Raw genomic sequence first — 18,275 nt, forward strand, 5'->3', positions numbered from 1 at the left:
CTTAGGGGCTTATTCACATTTCAAATTTTTCATGTACGAGCAAAACAGTGAGTTTCATCAATGATTTTCATCTGTTTCGGTGATGAAGGAAAAAAATAAGTATGTGTTGTGTGATATTTTTATTCACGGACCCATAGATTTGCATTGCCGATTTTGATTCTTCGCGATTTTCCATGAATGACTCAACCCCATAAACTGTCACAAGCATGAATGCTATCCGTGAAAAAAAACATGAATAGCATTGGTACGTAAAAAACTGAAATGTGAATAAGCCCTTACTTTTACAGGTGACATGGGAATCGCCCAAACTAGTTAATACTTTCTGCATTGAATTAACACTGGTAACCCCATATAACACTTTTTATTCACTATTTCACAACTTTAAATCCTCTGAACGTTTTAAGATTTTTCACCTAACGAGTGACTGAATTATTTCTAGTAACAGATTGCGTTCTCTGGTGTCTTGTGCGTACGTTAAAAGAGCATCTTAACATTTCCTGAGAGCAACTTGTCAAAGTAACACCACTGATGTCCTATTGGGAAAATAGAATAGAAAGTTTTTTTTGTTGTTTTTTTTATTAATTTCATTTTTTTTCTCCCTGCAGGAAAGGAATCGGTGGATAAAATTCAGCCCAAATCAAACAGCATTACATATGGGACTCTGCTTAATTAGTTACTTACACGGCAGCCAAAGCGGAAAGATGAAAGTCAAAGAAAAGGGGTCACGGAGTAGCAGCATTTATTTATTGCCCAAGATTTTCAGCGCTGCGTCGTGTCTGTGTCTCTGATCATTTTCTGTTCAGTTTCTGTGTGTTTAATGTGAGAAAACCTGTTGTTAAGTTTTCTCTAGAACCTATGATGTCTTTACAGTTTCGAAACTCGAATGCTGCACAATCTCAAGAGTTTGGACTGGTCTTCATGCGCTAATGATAAACTCTGAGCAGTCGCTCTGTGTAATTTCTGAATATGACGTGAGGAAATTACTTGTTTGTTTTTTTTCGTTTTGTTTTTGTCACAACTTCTCAGGGAGGTGGACGTTCTGTAAAAGTCATTTGTTCATGTTTATAGGTACCTCAAGAGTAAGGAAGGTTGGCAGTAAGGTGCAAGTGTTTTGCTTTAATGTACTGGTCAATTGACATTATTGTTTTCTCAATTTCGAGCCCATTGACCTGAATCCAAAATTAACATTCAAACATTGCACACAAATCGCATGAAAGTCTGTTACTAATGAAGCTGTAGATTATATGCCGGACTACATCGGAGATTGGAACTGTTGCATGACTAGAGTGTATGTGTGCATTGCCCCATAGGGAAAATGTACGCCCTCTGGAAAGGTAGTTCTGTCCCCTAGGCACTCATGTGATCCTGGAAACATCGCCTACTAAGGAGATTAAAAGAGGGGTTTCCAGTAGAAGACTATCCAAGTGTTCTCCATCTCAAGACCAACTAACAGATCATGTTTTTAGGCCTTCCTTAGTATTTCATGAGAGGAGATAATTCCATCACCTGTACAACACTAAGGAAAGCATGATCTGTTGGTAGGCCGCGAGGACTCGTGTCAGGGGACACTGTTCTACACAACTAGACTGCCGTGTCTCTTGGCTGCGTATCACCAAAATTTCTTCCATGGGATGTAAGCACATTATCTGGAGGTGCACTTTAAGCGTGGTTTCAGATTAAGTGTTTTTGGAAAACTACCACTGCAGTTTTTGAGCCAAAGCCAGAAGTGGATCCAGCCGGAAGGAGAAGTATAAGTCCTTGCAAGGCTGATGACTGAGGCACCAGCCAACAACGACAACACGTGTATAGCCTTTTCTCTTTTTGCACGTTTGCGCAACAATTGGAAAGATCGTGGTGCTAATACTCAAAAGTATAATGAGACAGTCATTAATAGAAGCAGAAAGAGCAGCACTCACCAATAATTTAAAATGGACGGTCTTTTTTGCTTTTCAAATTATCGGAACATCCATAAGGTATGCAGGAGGGTGCAAGGTGTAAGAGAGCTTGTGGTCAGAAGTATAAGTTCTTTCTTTAGATTTCCTCTTGAATCAACTTCTGGCTTTGGCTTAAAAAACTTTTTTTCCAAAAAGTACTGAGTGTAAGACCATTCTAAGGGTACATGACTCCTTTTTCAGGTGGACTCCAACTGGAAACCGCCTGAAAATGCAACGCTAAACAGCCGAAAAAAAATTAAACATATTACACGGCAATGCTGTGCCCTGGTTGAGTCTTTAGTTACGTCTTTTATCCACTTCAGGGTTTGGAAGCTGTGAAGCGGTGAAAAGTATCATGTTCATTATTTGGGCAGCTTCTGCTTTCTAGTTACAGTAAAACTATAGAAAAAAAAAAGATAAAACCACCATCAAAGCCATTTCAGGAAAAAGGCCGCCATCTTATTCCTGAAGTGGCTTCTCCTAGGAAAAGTGTATTGGTGTCCCAAAGGCATTGTGTGCCCATACCCTAAATGGATTTCACCTACATTAGAAAAAATTGTCGCATCCATGTGCATTGTCTTGGCTGCAATACAGCAAAACCTTTCATTTAAAAAAAAAAAAAATATATATATATATATATATTGATACTGGGTTAGCGAATATATAGTTGTAAATGTCCCTGAGAGCAGTTTGTACACTTGATCATAGCCCATCTAAGGCCATGTTCACATGTTCAGTATTTAAAACCAAAACCAGGAGTGGGTAATAAATACAGAAGTGGTGACGTGGTTCTATTATACTTTTCCTATAATCGTTCCACTGCTGATTTTGGCTTACAAATACTGATGTAAACTACTGTTTGTGTGAATGTGGCCTAAGGCAACAAGCCACTAGGGCAAGTCTGAAGATACATTAGCACTAGAATCGATGAAAATTATCTACCAAGTGCCAACTAATGGTGTTACTCTACAAGCCATTCTCCTTGTAAGATAGTTTTATATTTCCTTGGAAAGCCATTGTGTATTTTTTGCTGTGGAGAATTTGCCAGTTGGATTGCATTTACATTAGCCAGTTACCGGCATTTCCTATTAATTGCCAAGTCTAAACAGGTTGCCAATCACCCGACAAAGGCGCGAAACGCAAGTTTGTCAAATTAGATTATTTTTAACTTTTTGAAAAATCATTGTTCTCGCCAGCACATTGTCCTGTGTAAACAGGATGTGCTGCTGAGAGCAATGGCACTCCATGTGCACAGAACAGTCATGTTAGCGAACGTTCTTTGTGCATGGTTGTGCGATTGTTAAATGGCCTCGGCTCAGTAAAGGTACTGTCACACTTAGCGATGCACCAGCGATCCCGACCAGTGATATGACGTGGTCAGGGTCGCTAGTGAGCTGCCACACAGGCAGATCTCACCAGCAACATCGCAGGGGTCGGGGGTCGCTACTTACCGGTCACACTAGGCGATCCTGACGTCCTCCCGCCCAGCTCCATGCTCGTCTCTTCACAGGAAGCCCAGCAGGAAGCTGACGACGAGAAACGGTCCAGGACATTCTCGCGCGATCAATTACCAGCGGGGGAGCGGGTCGGAGGTAAGTATCAGACACAGAGATATCGCTAGCAATATCGCTATAACGTCACAAGTTATAGCAATATTGCTAGCGATATCACTTAGTGTGACAGACCCTTAAGCGATATCGCTAGCAATATCGCTATAACGTCACTGGTTTTTGTGACGTAGCAGCAATATTGCTAGCGATATCGCTATGTCTGATACTTACCTCCGACCACTCCCCCGCTGGTTATCGCTGATCGCGCGAGAACGTCCTGGACCGTTTCTCGTCGGGCGCTTCCTGCTGTGGAGACGAACGACGCGTGGACGCGGGCGGGAGGACGTCAGGATCGTCTCGTCTGACAGGTAAGTAGCGACCCCCGACCCCAGCGATGTCGCTGGTGAGATCTGCCTGTGTGGCAGCTCTCTAGCGACCACTTAGCGATGCACCAGCGATCCTGACCACGTCATATCGCTGGTCGGGATCCCTGGTGCATCGCTAAGTGTGACAGTACCTTAAGTCTGTTTACACGCTGAAACTCATTTTAAGTCTTAAAGCGGTTGTCTTAGATTAAAATCCCTTTCTTGTTCTCAAAATCTGAGGAATTCTATAGTTTACAGCTGGATACCTATGTCACCTGCTCCCCTGCCGTCTGAGTGGCTGGTTACCTGGGTAAGGAGCACACGCCACTTGCTCTTTGCTTGAGAGCCTGAAAGTATCGCGCTGAAGCTGACCGGATCCGGTCATCTTCAGGGTTTCCCTATTTTACATGGAACATTTCCCATCACAATAATCAGTAAAATATCTGCAGCTTCTCCAGCTCCTTAAAAAATCGCTGATGGGTCAATTTTCATTTTGACAGAACATGGAGAAAAGTCTCCCGTGGACTGTCCAGGAATATATAACTGATTGCTTACTTTCCCCATCAGCGCTTTATAGGAAGGGCAGCCAGGCGACCATCATATCTTCAAAATGGAGATCCCGAAGTGAGTTAATACTGGGAGGAAGCCTCGCAGCGCTGAATGCTAAACCAAATTTTCAGTGTTGCCTAGAAATTTTGATGGTATATGACAGCAATTTTCTCCATATAATCACTATATTCACATCAGTTATGGTCCATTGTATTGGAAATTCTGTATGTACAGTATTTTTTGTTAAAAGCTGCTATGCAACCAAGTGAAGATCCTTTCCGAATGATCCGTTCCTTTTTCGTTTCTCACCCCTAATTCCGTTCTGTTTGTTGATATTGTGTATTTTGTTGCTTTATTCCCCTGTCTATAAAAAGGTGCTGAAACGATCATCTCCGATGTATCTGCATACGTTGTAAATATGTGATGTGCACAGAGCCACAGTATATTTGGAGAGCAATAAACTGGAGGGTAGCTCTGATTCATTTGTGTAGACTATTTCTTTCACTAAACAAAAAAACATTTTCTATTTTAAAAAAGACGTCCGTAAGCCCAAACTGAGATGATAACTAAGCACATGTAGCCCCTATAAAAATCGCACCTTCTAATTACTGACTCTGCTCTGCAGAAACTGAAGTTCAAAGAGAACCTGTCGTCGGCACAATAAAATGAAGGCATGACCATAATGGCGCTCTTATGCAGATTAACTTGATCCCTTTAGTGAAGAAATCTGCTTGGTTGTTCTTTAATCAGCATTTGAAGTTTTAAATTCTATTGAAAAAAAAAAACTTTTCCAGTTAAACGTTCAGTCTCTTGAGCATTTTTCTTCTGCTTCAGGGTTTAAAAAGTTTCTGGTGAGAGAAAACAAAATGAGTGTCACTTATTTGAAACATCTACTGATGGAAGAGGTCCACATTAGGCATTGTCCAATCATAAGAAGGCTGCACAAAAAGCATTAGGAAAAAAAACCTCCAAAAATGCTTCGGGAAATGAAAAATTCCCCAAAGAAGGAGCATATCCTAAAGTGGTTACCTGGTTTCCATGACTCAACGTTCAAGACAGTCTAGAGTTTTCTTAGTCCTCCGATTTCGCAATGTAACTGGCACCCCTACATAACAGTGCTCAGTAAAGGCTGTGTACCCAACACTATGACCACATGATACCCACACAATTCTGACGACCGTTACATAGTCATGGCCAAAGAGTAGTTCCCGAAAGAACAAAGCCCATAGAAATGTATGAGCTTGATACCCGACCATAGGAATAAGCCAGACACTGCACAGTATTCTGGAAAGTCTTATGTAACCATATTACTGTAGTATAATCCATCTTTTCCCTTCACCCATGACAGCACCACCTGAGAGAGGGATCCGCCCCGCCAGGACAGGAACCTACATAAGGGGTGGCACCTCTCCCCCGCTTCAGTTGGGTTCCTGTCCTGGAAGGAACCCCACTGTCGGCGGTGCCTGTCATGGGCGAAGAAAATGGACCCAGCCCCGTCCCGGCGCAGGAAGAACAGGTGTCTCACCTGCAGCGCCGGCCGTCGGGTGCTGGATGCGCAGTCCCCGGGCCCTCCGGGGTTCCGGGTTCGTGCGGGTGTCGGGATCCCCGGGTGTGCGGGAAGCCCCCACCGCGCCGCCCTCCCCTCGCGCACGCCGCATCTCGATCCCCATAGCAGGGGAGAGACGCTGGCTTCTTCCGGCCGCTGATGTCAGCGGCGCATTGCATGCTGGGTGCGCCGGCTGACGTCAGAGAAGGGCGACGGTTTAATGGCGCCGGGTGCGACGCCGGCCGGCTTTCTGAAGCGGCGGCCGGCGGTCGCAGGGGGGAGGGGAGAGACGCTCACCTGAGCGGAGGCGCGGTATTTAAAGAAGGAAGGCGGCAGCAGACGGTGGTGCAACATGGAGTCAGAGCAGGAACGTTCAGCGTCCCTGCCTCCCTCTCAGCCCTCTGGCAGAAAGCATGGAAGCCATTCCAGCAGCAGTCGCCCCAGCCGCAGGTCGGGGGATTCAGCAAGATCCAAAGAACGCAGGTCACGTGCCCCGACGCAGCCTCCGAGTCCGGTACCCTTGATTTCGGGTGGTGAGTGATCTTCGTGAATGTTAGCATTTATGTTAATAGGGCTTCTGTTGTATGCTTCACCCTGTAGGAAAGGCCTAGGAAAGCGGGAAGCAAGAAGAACAATAGGGATTGTGCTATATGTAAATCTCCCCTAGCAAGAGATTGGCAAAAAGATCTCTGTGCTGCGTGCATTCAGCGGACTCTGGCGGAAGAAGCGCCTAGTTTCGCAGCCAATCTGATATCTGCCCTAAGGTCAGAAATGGAAGGCTCAATGAAGTCCCTATTGAAAAAAGGGAAAAAAACCAGGAAGGATCTCCCTAGTTCCCCCTCGGATTCCGCGTCAATCTCATCTCAGGAGGAGAAATCATCCTCCTCAGACTCCTCAGACAGCGACATGGGGGGTAAACCATGTTTCCCTGTAGAAGACACAGACGCCCTCCTAAAGGCCATCAGAGCTACAATGGGCCTACAGGAAGAAAAGGCGGCTAAAACCCTAGAGGATGTTATGTTTGGGGGGCTTCAGGAGAGGAAAAAAACGGACCTTTCCGGTAAACGAGAAGATCCAGGCACTTATTGAGAAATAGTGGAAAAAGCCCGAAAAATCGGGGGCCCTTCCATCCACTTCCAAGAGACGATATCCCTTCGAGCATAAGGATGCAGAGATATGGGACAAAATCCCCAAAATAGATGCAGCGGTGTCCAGATCCTCCAAAAGGTCGGCCCTGCCCCTGGAAGACGCAGGGGTTCTTAGAGACCCACTAGACAAAAAGGCGGACTCATATTTGAGGCACGCATGGGAAGCGACAGCAGGAGGTCTAAAACCGGCAATAGCGGGTACTTGTACGGCACGCTCCCTCATGATCTGGCTGCAGCAGTTAGAAGAAAAGCTGGCTTCAAGGGTCCCAAGAGAGAAAATCTTATCGGAGATGTATCTCTTGCACGGGGCAGCAGCTTTTTTGGCCGATACCTCGGCGGACTCTATGCGGATGACAGCCAGGGCAGCGTCACTATCAAATGCTGCTAGACGCGCATTATGGCTTAAGGGCTGTCCGGGTGACCTTCAGTCCAAGGCCAAATTATGCTCTCTCCCCTGCGACGGTCGATTCTTGTTCGGCAAGAACTTGGATGATATACTGGAGAAAGCAGGCGATAACAAAAAAGGCTTCCCCAGATTTCCTATGGATCAGAGGAGACAGCCCTTTCGGAGGGGAAGATTCAATAGGGGGCGCCCTCCCGCTGACAGGAGAAGATGGGAGGATAAAAGAAAAAAAGAATCGGGATTTATGTTTGGTGGAGGTACCTCCACCTCAAAAAAGTCGCCACAGTGACGCCAGAATTCCAGTGGGGGGGAGATTGGCACTCTTTTTCCAAACTTGGGAGAAGATCTCCTCCAACGCCTGGATCCTAACCATCCTAACAGAAGGCCTGAAAATTCCTTTCATCCGTCTGCCAAAATCCGTGGTCGTCATCACACCCATCAGGAAGGTGACCGAAGAGCAGGTGGCCTTAGAAACAGAGATCCTGAGCCTGATAGACAAGCGGGTGCTCTCCGAGGTACCACGCCTACAGGAAGGCAAGGGGTTTTATTCACCCCTTTTTCTGATAAAAAAAACCCGATCAAACTTTCAGGACAATCATAAATCTCAAACGGCTCAATCTATGGATAAGGAACTCGACCTTCAAGATGGAATCAGTAACTACGGCGGTGAAGCTGCTACACCAAGATTGCTTCATGGCCGTGGTCGATTTAAAGGATGCGTATTATCACATCCCTATCCACCCAGATTACCAGAAATACTTGAGGGTAGCACTTTATATTCAAGGCACGCTAAGGCACTTTCAGTTCAGGGCTCTTCCGTTTGGCATATCTATAGCCCCGAGAGTTTTCACCAAAGTCATAGCGGAAGTGACTGCCTTTCTCCGGATTCACGACACGGTCATAATACCATACCTGGACGATTTTCTCATAGTGGGCAGCTCAGAGGACCACTGTACAGCGCAGTTGACCCGGGTGATCAACACCTTGCAGGAATTAGGGTGGATAGTCAATTTCAAAAAATCAAAATTGCAACCCCTAAAACAACAGACCTTCCTAGGATTCGTACTAGACTCAGAAAAGCAAGAGTGTCTGCTCCCAGAGTCCAAAATAGAAAAGGTGCAGAATCTGGCCTTCACGGGCCAAAACCAACCACGTATGACTTTAAGAAGAGCAATGTCCCTGCTAGGTACCCTAACATCCTGTATTCCGGCGGTCAGGTGGGCTCAGTTTCACACCCGGCAACTCCAGTGGGAGATACTAACAGCACAAAGATCGCTAAGAGGGCGTTAAGAAGGAAAGCTGGAGCTTTCCTTAAAAACCAGCGACTCTCTCAATTGGTGGCTGGACAAGAAAAATCTGACCTTGGGAATACTGTGGGACAGACAGACGTCAGATATAATCTTAACAGATGCAAGTTCCTCAGGGTGGGGGGCACACCTAAGGGGCATCATAGGTCAGGGTTCCTGGACGTGTCAAGAAAGGGAAGCATCCTCCAACCTGAGAGAACTGTGGGCAGTGGGCAAGGCCCTAAGTCACTTCATTCCGCTACTCCAGGGTCGAAATGTACGCATCATGTCAGACAACAAGGTAGTAGTGGCATACATCAACCACCAAGGAGGGACAAGATCACACTCCTTAATGGAAGCGGTGACAGACATTCTGAGCAGAGCAGAAGAACACCTACACTCCTTGACAGCCTTACATATAAAAGGGGCAGAAAACATAGAGGCAGACTTCTTGAGTCGCAATACCCTGAAGCAGGGGGAATGGGCGCTAAACCGGTCCATTTTTCAAAAAATAACTCAGCTTTGGGGGAAACCGGTGATAGACCTCTTTGCCAACAAACACAACAGGCAAACAGAAAGGTTCTGCTCTCTAAACCCGAGAGAAAATCCATGGGCAGTGAACTCATTGCACATGCAGTGGAACTTCAGGCTAGCTTATGCGTTCCCCCCCAGTGGCTCTGATCCCAACAGTTGTCAGAAAAATCAGAAACGATCAGGCCAGGGTGATTCTAATAGCTCCATTTTGGCCAAAAAGGCCCTGGTTTGCTCTGCTACGAAGGATGTCCCTCTCCGATCCATGGGTTCTACCAGAAATCCCGGACCTACTAGCTCAAGGGCCAATATTCCACGCTCAGGTCAAAGGATTCCATCTGATGGCGTGGAATTTAAAGGTCGCTTTTAACGGATAGAGGGTTCTCCCCCGGGTTGGTGGCCACCCTGCTAAAGAGTAGGAAACCAGTGACGACTAACATCTACAGCAGAACATGGAATAAGTTCCTGCAGTTCTTAGGTAGGCCGTTAGGGAAAGATCCCCCGATTAATGCCATCCTGGAGTTCTTGCAATCGGGGTTGCAGATGGGGTTAGCAGTGAACACACTTAAAGTTCAGGTGTCTGCACTAGGGGCGCTCTACAACTGCAAATTGGCATCAAATAGATGGGTAGCCAGATTTATTAAATCCTGCCATAGAGCTAGGCCTATCCAAATACCCCGGATAGCCCCCTGGGATTTAAACCTAGTGCTAGAGGCCCTTACAAAAGATCCGTATGAGCCATTACATCAGCAACCCCTAAAGTTTCTGACCCTAAAAACAATCCTGTTAGTGGCCCTCACGTCAGCCCGCAGGATAAGCGATTTACAGGCTCTCTCAGTAAATCCACCTTATACGCAAGTCTTGCAGGATAGGGTAGTGTTAAGAACAGACCCCGCTTATCTGCCCAAAGTAGCATCAGATTTCCATCGGGGCCAGGAAATTGTCCTTCCATCTTTCTGCGAGAACCCAAAAAATCTGGGGGAGGAAAAGTTCCATAATCTGGATGTTAAGAGAGCTCTCGTAGAATGCATATCTATGACTAGCCAGTGGAGGAGGTCCCAGTCCCTATTCGTAGCTTTTCAGGGTGCCAGGAAAGGCTATGGGGTTTCAAAAGGGACTATTGCTAGATGGATTAGGGAGGCCATTAGTGTAGCCTACACAGCTAGTGGTATCCCGATTCCTGACGGCATCAAGGCTCATTCCACCAGAGCCGTGGCGACCTCCTGGGCCGAAAAAGCAGAGGTATCGATCGAACAGATTTGTAAGGCCGCTACCTGGGCCTCACCTTCAACCTTCTTTAAGCACTATAGGTTGAATCTATACTCCTCTGCTGACTTAACCTTTGGTAGAAGGGTGCTGCAAGCGGTGGTCCCTCCCTAAGGTGTTTCGGATCTCCAAAAATCTCTCAGGTGGTGCTGTCATGGGTGAAGGGAAAACCACCATGGTTACTTACCGGTAGCCGGTTTTTCCGGAACCCATGACAGCACCCGTATATTCCCCCCCTTTTCACCATATGGGTGTGCACAATTAGTAGGGTGTTTTTTGAGTGTTGTGGTGTTGGATTAAACATGTAACTAACCGGGAAGTCCTCTCAGTGCTCTGTAACCCAACTGAAGCGGGGGAGAGGTGCCGCCCCTTATGTCTCAGTAGGTTCCTGTCCTGGCGGGGCGGATCCCTCTCTCAGGTGGTGCTGTCATGGGTTCCGGAAAAACCGGCTACCGGTAAGTAACCATGGTGGTTTCTGACTGATTTCTCTTGTCATGCCTTGTTTCAAGTAACTTTTTTGGTTTTCTTGTGAGATTTTCCTCTAATTCTGAAGTATTAGGGTGTGGATTTTTTCTGCATAAAAATCCGCATCGCTTGGCAGAAACCGCAGGGTAAAACGCATAAGAGAGAGGTATGTCCCGGAATGAAAACTGCAGCAGCGGTTCCGCAAAAAAGAAGTGACGTGCTACGGAAAATAAACCGCAGCAAATCTGCGTGGAATTTTCCGCAGCATGTGCACAGTGGTTTTGGTTTTCCATTGATTATAATGGTACTGTACACCGCAGCAGAAACAGCTGCTGATCCGCAGGACCAAAACCGCTGTGGATTACCAGCAGAATCCGCAGCATGTGCACACACCCTAAGAGTAATCCTACCCTGTCAAATAGGATTTTCATGTAGTCCATTGGGACAATCTTTCTTTTTCTTCTCCTCTGTGTGTGGATATAATCTATCAAAGCAGCAGAAGAATACATTTTGTGGTTTGTTCTTTTATTCATCAACACTGCACTATCACCTTTTGGGAAATCAAACAGATATTGATCCAGAGGAAACCTATTAGCTGGACGCCTCTTAAAACACTCACGGAAGGTTATGGGATGTTAAACGTCTTGCAATCCCCACAAGAGAAAACAATTTGAGAAAAAGCTTTTCTATATTAAATTGAACAATTTGTAGCGTGTATTCAAGCACAGACAGGTAGTAATAATTGAACATGAAATTCCTTACTATAAGTCAGCAAAAAAGTTATACGGCCTGCTGTTTTCTATGATTTGTGCCGTTATTGTTGGAAGTATGGGAAAAAAGCACACTTTTCTCATGGCAAACAAATCACAGCCATTTGCTATAGTCAGTAGAGATGAGCAAACTTTTCAAGGTTCGGTTTGGCAATGTTTGCCAGTTTGTCGAATGTACCCGAACCCCATTAAATTCAATGCTAAGCTAAACCAAACATATACACAACACCTTAAGGGGTGACAAAAAGCTTCCCAAACAGCTAAAATTAGGTGCAAACACCATGAAAAGTTGCATCAATTGACCCACAGTAGAAATTTGCTAGTGGCACAGCATCAGTCAGCAATGGTCCATGCATGAGGTATCAGGTCTAGCCCAGCATTTACAGCTTTGAATTGAAGTTTCAATTAAAATATGGGTAAGGAAGCGGTGTAAGCCTTCTTTGCTGAGAGCCCTGATACCTCATGCAACAGCTCAATTTTTTTCCCCCCAGCCATACTCCGGTACTATTGGTCAAAAAATGTAAGGATAGTAGCGGAGGCAGTTGAGTGAAAGTGCAGGTTTGCTAGTCTGGGAGCCAAACTGCTACAGGCAACACGCATGAAGAAGAACCAACTTCCACTACAGGCAACCAACCAGATGGAGACTCAATTTGTAGTCTCCAAATTTCAAAAAATTGTCACACCACACGTGACATCAATTTCCACAGAGTAGAAACCATATAATAGGCCTCTGACACACCTTCCACTACAGACAAATCACCAGATGGAGACCCAATTTGGAGTCTCCACATTTCAAAAAATTGTAACATCAGCAGCAGTAGCAACAGCAGGCACAGAAGCCACAACAAAGGTGTCACAGACCGCAATAATGCAAAAGCAATGCATGACCATAAAAGTGTCACTATCGCCTAATCTGCCTGGTCCACGAGTGGGGTGCAAAAGTCATTGGAGATCCATGACTTGTTCTTTTTGATGAAAGTTAGGTGGTCTACACTTTTAGGTGACAGCCGGATGCGCTTATCCATCAGGACACCACCAGCAGCGCTGAAGACACGTTCTGAGAGAACGCTGGCTGCTGGGCATGACAAAACCTTCAAGGCGTGACAGGCAAGCTCAAGTCACTCTTCCATTTTTGAAGACCAAAATGTAAAATGATCCAAATTCCCCCTGATGGCATTGATATTTAGCTCGGGATACTCCTGCACCATCCTCTGCAGTCATTCACAATGTGTCAGACTTGTACTCTGTTCTGGTGCATGGGCTGGTCTGAAAAACAATTGTATGAAATGACTCCCAGAAATTGCTTATGCCACTTACACTGCTAATGATGTTTTTGTAGTGACTCCTTAACAGCTCCGGGATCGGAAGTCTAGAACCTCACTGACGTGTCTCACTTCTGTCTTGGGGAAAACCACTCTTAAGATTGTCTACAAGCGTGTTTCGATACTCCAGCATTTGCACGCCCCTTTCAAAGTGGGGAAGCATCTGGCAAAAATTACTCTTGTACCATGGCTCTAATTGCAACCGAGTAGTCAGCACTATTTCTAACCCTAAGAATACGGGTATCATGTTGAAAATAGTCCAGCAAGAATGTGTCATATATCGGGTGCTTCCATGAGGTCCAAGTCCATGGTATGTTGGTGGCTGGATAACACGCAAGGTTGCTTCTTCCGTCCCCTCCCGTCAACCAGAGACTACAGAGAGGGGATCATTATCCTCTTTATTTCCTGAATGTTGAACGTCCATCACCTCTTCCTCCTCCATTTGTTTCTCGATTCCTGCACAGTCACTAACAGTTTGTCTGGTACCATGAGCCCCCTTTGATCGCTGTAATCCACCCTCCAATGGCACCCGAATGTGTGACGACAATCCGGAACTTAGAGAGATTGTTGTTTAACCCTTCCTCATCCTCCTCTGGATCCACCTCTTCCTCTGGGACCACCACCTTATCACAAGACTATTCTAAGTGTGCTCTAGCATGTAGATAACCAGAATAGTGATGCTGATAACTGAATTGTCAGCGCTAACCATCTTAGTAGCCAGTTCGAAGCTGTGCAGAAAGGTGCAGAGGTCCTTCATCTTTGCCGACTCCGCAAGCATGATTTGCACTACGTCCATACTGCATTGGCCAGGCTATGCAAAAGGACATACTGCACCTGGGATAGTCACTGCTGCCACAGTCGCTGTGCAGATTGGAATTCCACTGTGTCAGAATATGGCAAATTGAATGGTTAACTGGTAAGCCGAAGGACCTCTGTAGCGAAGCAAGTCGGGGTGTGATCGTCGGAAGTAAGCATACAGCGATCGTGCTTACAACAGCAGTGCATCTAGGTCGGGATAGTGGTGGAGAAATTGCTGTACCACCAGGTTGAGGATATGAGCCATGCAAGGTGTGTGTGAGGTTGCCCCGTCTTAGGGCCACTACCAGGTTTGCACTGTTATCGCACACGGCCATCCCTGGCTCCAGGTTCAGTGGGGAGACAGCCATTGCTCTAACTCGGCCAGTACAGTCCGTGTGCACCGGAACTATCTGAGTCTCATCAGGATCACCTTCACCCCGGGGGTTAACATCTGGTCTCCAAAACTTGTGACTGAGGTAACACTGGTCTGGGGAGATTAGTCTCTTCCTTGGCAGCAGCCCATGTAGACTCCGGTTCTGCGGCCAACTTCATCCTTTAGGATCTGGTTCTTTAGCTACCTACACAACAGCTTAATCCTCTCCCTATTGCCTCTGTTGAAGGACAACTATTGGCAGAACTTATCCAATGTATCACCCTTCCAGTCACGTTGCAGATTGGAATCCTGAATTCCGAAAAGATTTCACTCTATGTACTACCTAAGTCCATGAACTCTGTTCTCTTGAGTCTTTCATGGCTGCACCTACATGCGCCGGTTGTTGCCTGGTCCAACGGTCAGAGGGGACCAAATAGTGTGAACAACTCTGCCTGGTCAAGTCCAAGTTCCAGCATTCAGTGCCTTTGAACCTTTCTTCTCTGATCACCTATTATCTGCCTTTGCAGGCATCTTTTGTGAGACGAAGACAGAGTCTCGCCACCTCATAGACCCTACGACATTTCTTTCAATCCTCAGTCTGGTACCTCTGCACCCCAGGGCTGGGTGTATCCTCTATCTCTACCTGAGTCTTGGGCCATGTGTGAGTACATCCATTAGAACTTAGCCAACGGATTAACCTGTAAGTCCTCTTCTCCTGCTGGTGCCGGCTTCTACTTCATGACTAAGAAGGATGGCTTCCTACGTCCCTGTATTGATTATCGAGGTCTTAACAAAATCACTATAAAGAAGTATTCCCTGTCTTCGACTTCTGAACTATTTGATAGAATCCATGGAGCAACGATCTTCACCAAATTTGATCTGCAATGCGCTTACAACTTGATTCGTATCTGTAAAAGCGATGAACGGATGACAGCCTTTAATACCCATGACGATCACTAACAGTATCTGCTCATGCCCTTTGGTCTGTGCAATGCGCCTGCCATGTTTCAGGAATTTAACGACATCTTCCGGGATCTCTTCTACATTTTCGTGGTCGTATACTTGAATGACATCCTGATTTTCTCTCCTGATCTACCTACAATTTGGGGGCATATCCGTCAGGTTCTACAGCTTCTACAGGAGAGCAATTTGTTTGCCAAGTTGTCCAAATGTGTCTTTGAAAAACCCTCCTTGCCTTTCCTCGGCTACATGGTTTCAAGTAAGGGTCTCAAAATGGATCCTGAAAAGGTTACTGCTATTCTCTCCTGGCCTCTTCTCCAAGGCATGTGGGCCATCCAGCAGTTCATTGGTTTTGTCAAATCTAACAAATAATTTATCCCATACTTCTTGTCTCTCATGGCACCTATCTCCATCTTGACCAAGAAGGGGGATAATGCCAGGGCCTGGCCTGATTCGGCCGTGTCGGCCTTCCAGCATTTGAAAGAGGCTTTCATGACAGCTTCGGTGTTGTATTACCCAGATCCTAACAAACAGTTTATCTTGGAGGTAGAAGATGCCTCTTCTATCTGTGTTGGGGCAGTTCTCCTGCAAAGAACTTCTTCGAGGAAGTCACTTCTGTGTTGCTTATTTTCTAAACTGTTTTCGCCAGCCAAGCAAAGCTATACTATTGGAGATCATGCATTTCTGCCCATTGAGATGGCACTTGAGGAATGGCGACATATACTGGAAGGCACCAGCTGTCCAGTAATAATTTACATGAACCATAAGAATTTGACCTTTCTACAATCCACCCAATGGTTAAATTCTAGCCAAGCCAGGTGGACATTCTTCTTCGCTCATTTTGACTTTGAGTTGCACTTCTGTTCTGCAGAGAAGAATATCAAAGCAGATACCCCGAATTGATCCTTCAATGTGACTTTTTCCATGGAGGAGTCACAGCACATCATGAACTTGGCCAGGATTCTTGAAGCAGCCTCTGTCCTCTTTAAAGACATTCCTCCAGCTAAGACCTTTGTTCCTGATGTCAGGAGGAGGTAAATTTTGTCCTGGAGACACAAATCCAAACTAGATGACCATGTTGGTGTAGGCAAATCTACTGAGCTGATTGCTCGTGACTTCTGGTACCCCTCTCTGGTAAAGATGTTCAGAACTTTGTAACCACTTGTTCACAGTGCACCAGACACAGTTCCCCCAGGAAAAAGCCTGCTGGTCTCTTTTAGTATCGGATGTTCCCTTCCTTTGTTTGGCAATATATTGCTATGAACTTCACCAAGGACCTGGCCCACTCCGAGGGTTTCTACATCATCTGTGTCGAGGTGGTTCGGTTCTCTAAGATGGGTCTCTTCATTCCTCTGGCTAGTCTTTCCTCAGTGCTCAAGTTTAACACACAGTTTTTCCAGCATGTGTTTTGCCTCCATGGTCTTCCTCGCCACATTGTCTCTGACTGTGAAGTTCAGTTCATTTCGAAATTTTGGAAAGCTCTTTCCAAACTGGATTTTTCCTCTGCATACCATCCACAGACCAATGGGCAATTGGAACAAGTCCATCAGATTCCTGAAAACTACCTTCACCACTTTATATCTGCCCATCAGGATGACTGGGTAGAACTACTCCACTGGGTGGAGTTTTCCTACAACAACCACTTTGGGGAGTCTCCTGTAACATTTTCATTCTTCGTTGTATACTCCCAGCAATCTTATGCGCCCTCTCCCATATCTGCTTTCTCCAAGGTACCAGCAACGTATTCCTCTTTTTGTAACTTACTCCAGTTCTGGCGACAAGCACAGGCCTCCCTCCTTAAGGCCGTATTTCAGAATCAGACTCATGCGGACAAGAAGAGCAGATCACTGCTTTGGTATCACTCTGGATATAAAGTCTGGCTGTTCTCCCAGAAATATCGCCTGATGGTGCCTTCATTCAAGTACTTCCCCTCCCCCGGTACCTCGGCTCTTACAAGATCCTCAGGCAACTCTATCCGGTACCCTACTGTCTTCAACTCCCGGCTTATTAACGAATCCCAAACTCATTTCACCTCTCACTGCTGAACCCAGTGGTCCTGAAACGTTTCTCGAAGCTCCATTCTTCCTCCTCTGCCTCTGTTCATAAGGATCCCTCAGATGTCTTTAAGGTTAGAGACATCCTGCATTCTAAGAAGGTTCGAGGGGAGGACCTTGTATCTGGTGGACTGGAAGGGCTGTGGTCCTGAGGAGAGATCCTGGGAGCCTGCAGAGAACACTTGTGCCTCTGTCATCTTGGAAAGCTTTCTCCATTGGTCTGACCAAGTAAGGGAGGGCCGTAAATGGGGTACTGTCATGGTGGTAATTTGCACACATCCCCAGGGCCATGCTACTCACTGTATTCGCTTCTCTGCTCCTTCCCATGTAAGACCACTGCGCTGTTGCATCTTGCAGCACTTACAACTCTGCTGCATATTCCTGCTCTTACTTTCTGGCCATAGGGAGGCGTGCCAGGTTCTGCATGAATGTAACCCCGCTGTGTCCTGCAGGGTTTGTCTTCCCCAGCCTATCCCTTGCCAGTAGGTGATATATTAGGCTGCTCCTCCTCCTGTTCCCTGCTTGAATTCTGTTTTTGTCTGCTTTCCTGCTTTGACCCGTGGGTCAGGTGGTGCAGGTCTTGGGACTGCCCTGGCGTGACACCTGGTGACTCACTGCAGCCAAGCCTTTCCTCACCTCGAGAGGCTCTAGCAAAAACCAGGTAGTCACTTAGTTACGCTGCTCCAGGGTAAGCTTGGCTTGTGGCGCAGTGGGTACACACCCACTGCCATCATACACATGTGATAGGATTAGATACACAGACTGTGTCATACATGATGGGATTAGACACACAGCTCAGACTGTATCACACATTATAGGATTAGGTACACAGTTTAGCGGACTATCACATATGATAGGATTAGATATACTGTGTTACAAATGAAGAGATTAGATACATGATTCAGTGGACTGCATCAAACATAGGAATAGATGCATGGCTCAGTGGGCTATAACA

At 46.1% G+C, this 18,275-nt stretch overlaps 1 protein-coding gene across 2 annotated transcripts in view; it reads left to right on the forward strand.

The window, feature by feature from the left end:
• Positions 1–1,923, forward strand: part of NIPAL2 (NIPA like domain containing 2) — a 220,127-nt gene extending 218,204 nt beyond the window's left edge. For both annotated transcript variants that reach the window (XM_073550473.1, XM_073550474.1), the window contains one exon: positions 606–1,923. In XM_073550473.1, the coding sequence (XP_073406574.1) occupies positions 606–673 (68 nt within the window). In that variant the 3' untranslated portion in view covers positions 674–1,923. The remainder of the gene's footprint in view (positions 1–605) is intronic.
• Positions 1,924–18,275: the final 16,352 nt, after the last annotated feature.

This window comes from Dendrobates tinctorius, unplaced genomic scaffold (assembly GCF_039654945.1).
Source record: "Dendrobates tinctorius isolate UK_male_01 unplaced genomic scaffold, ASM3965494v1 ptg000165l, whole genome shotgun sequence".
NCBI classification, from domain to species: Eukaryota; Metazoa; Chordata; class Amphibia; order Anura; family Dendrobatidae; genus Dendrobates; species Dendrobates tinctorius.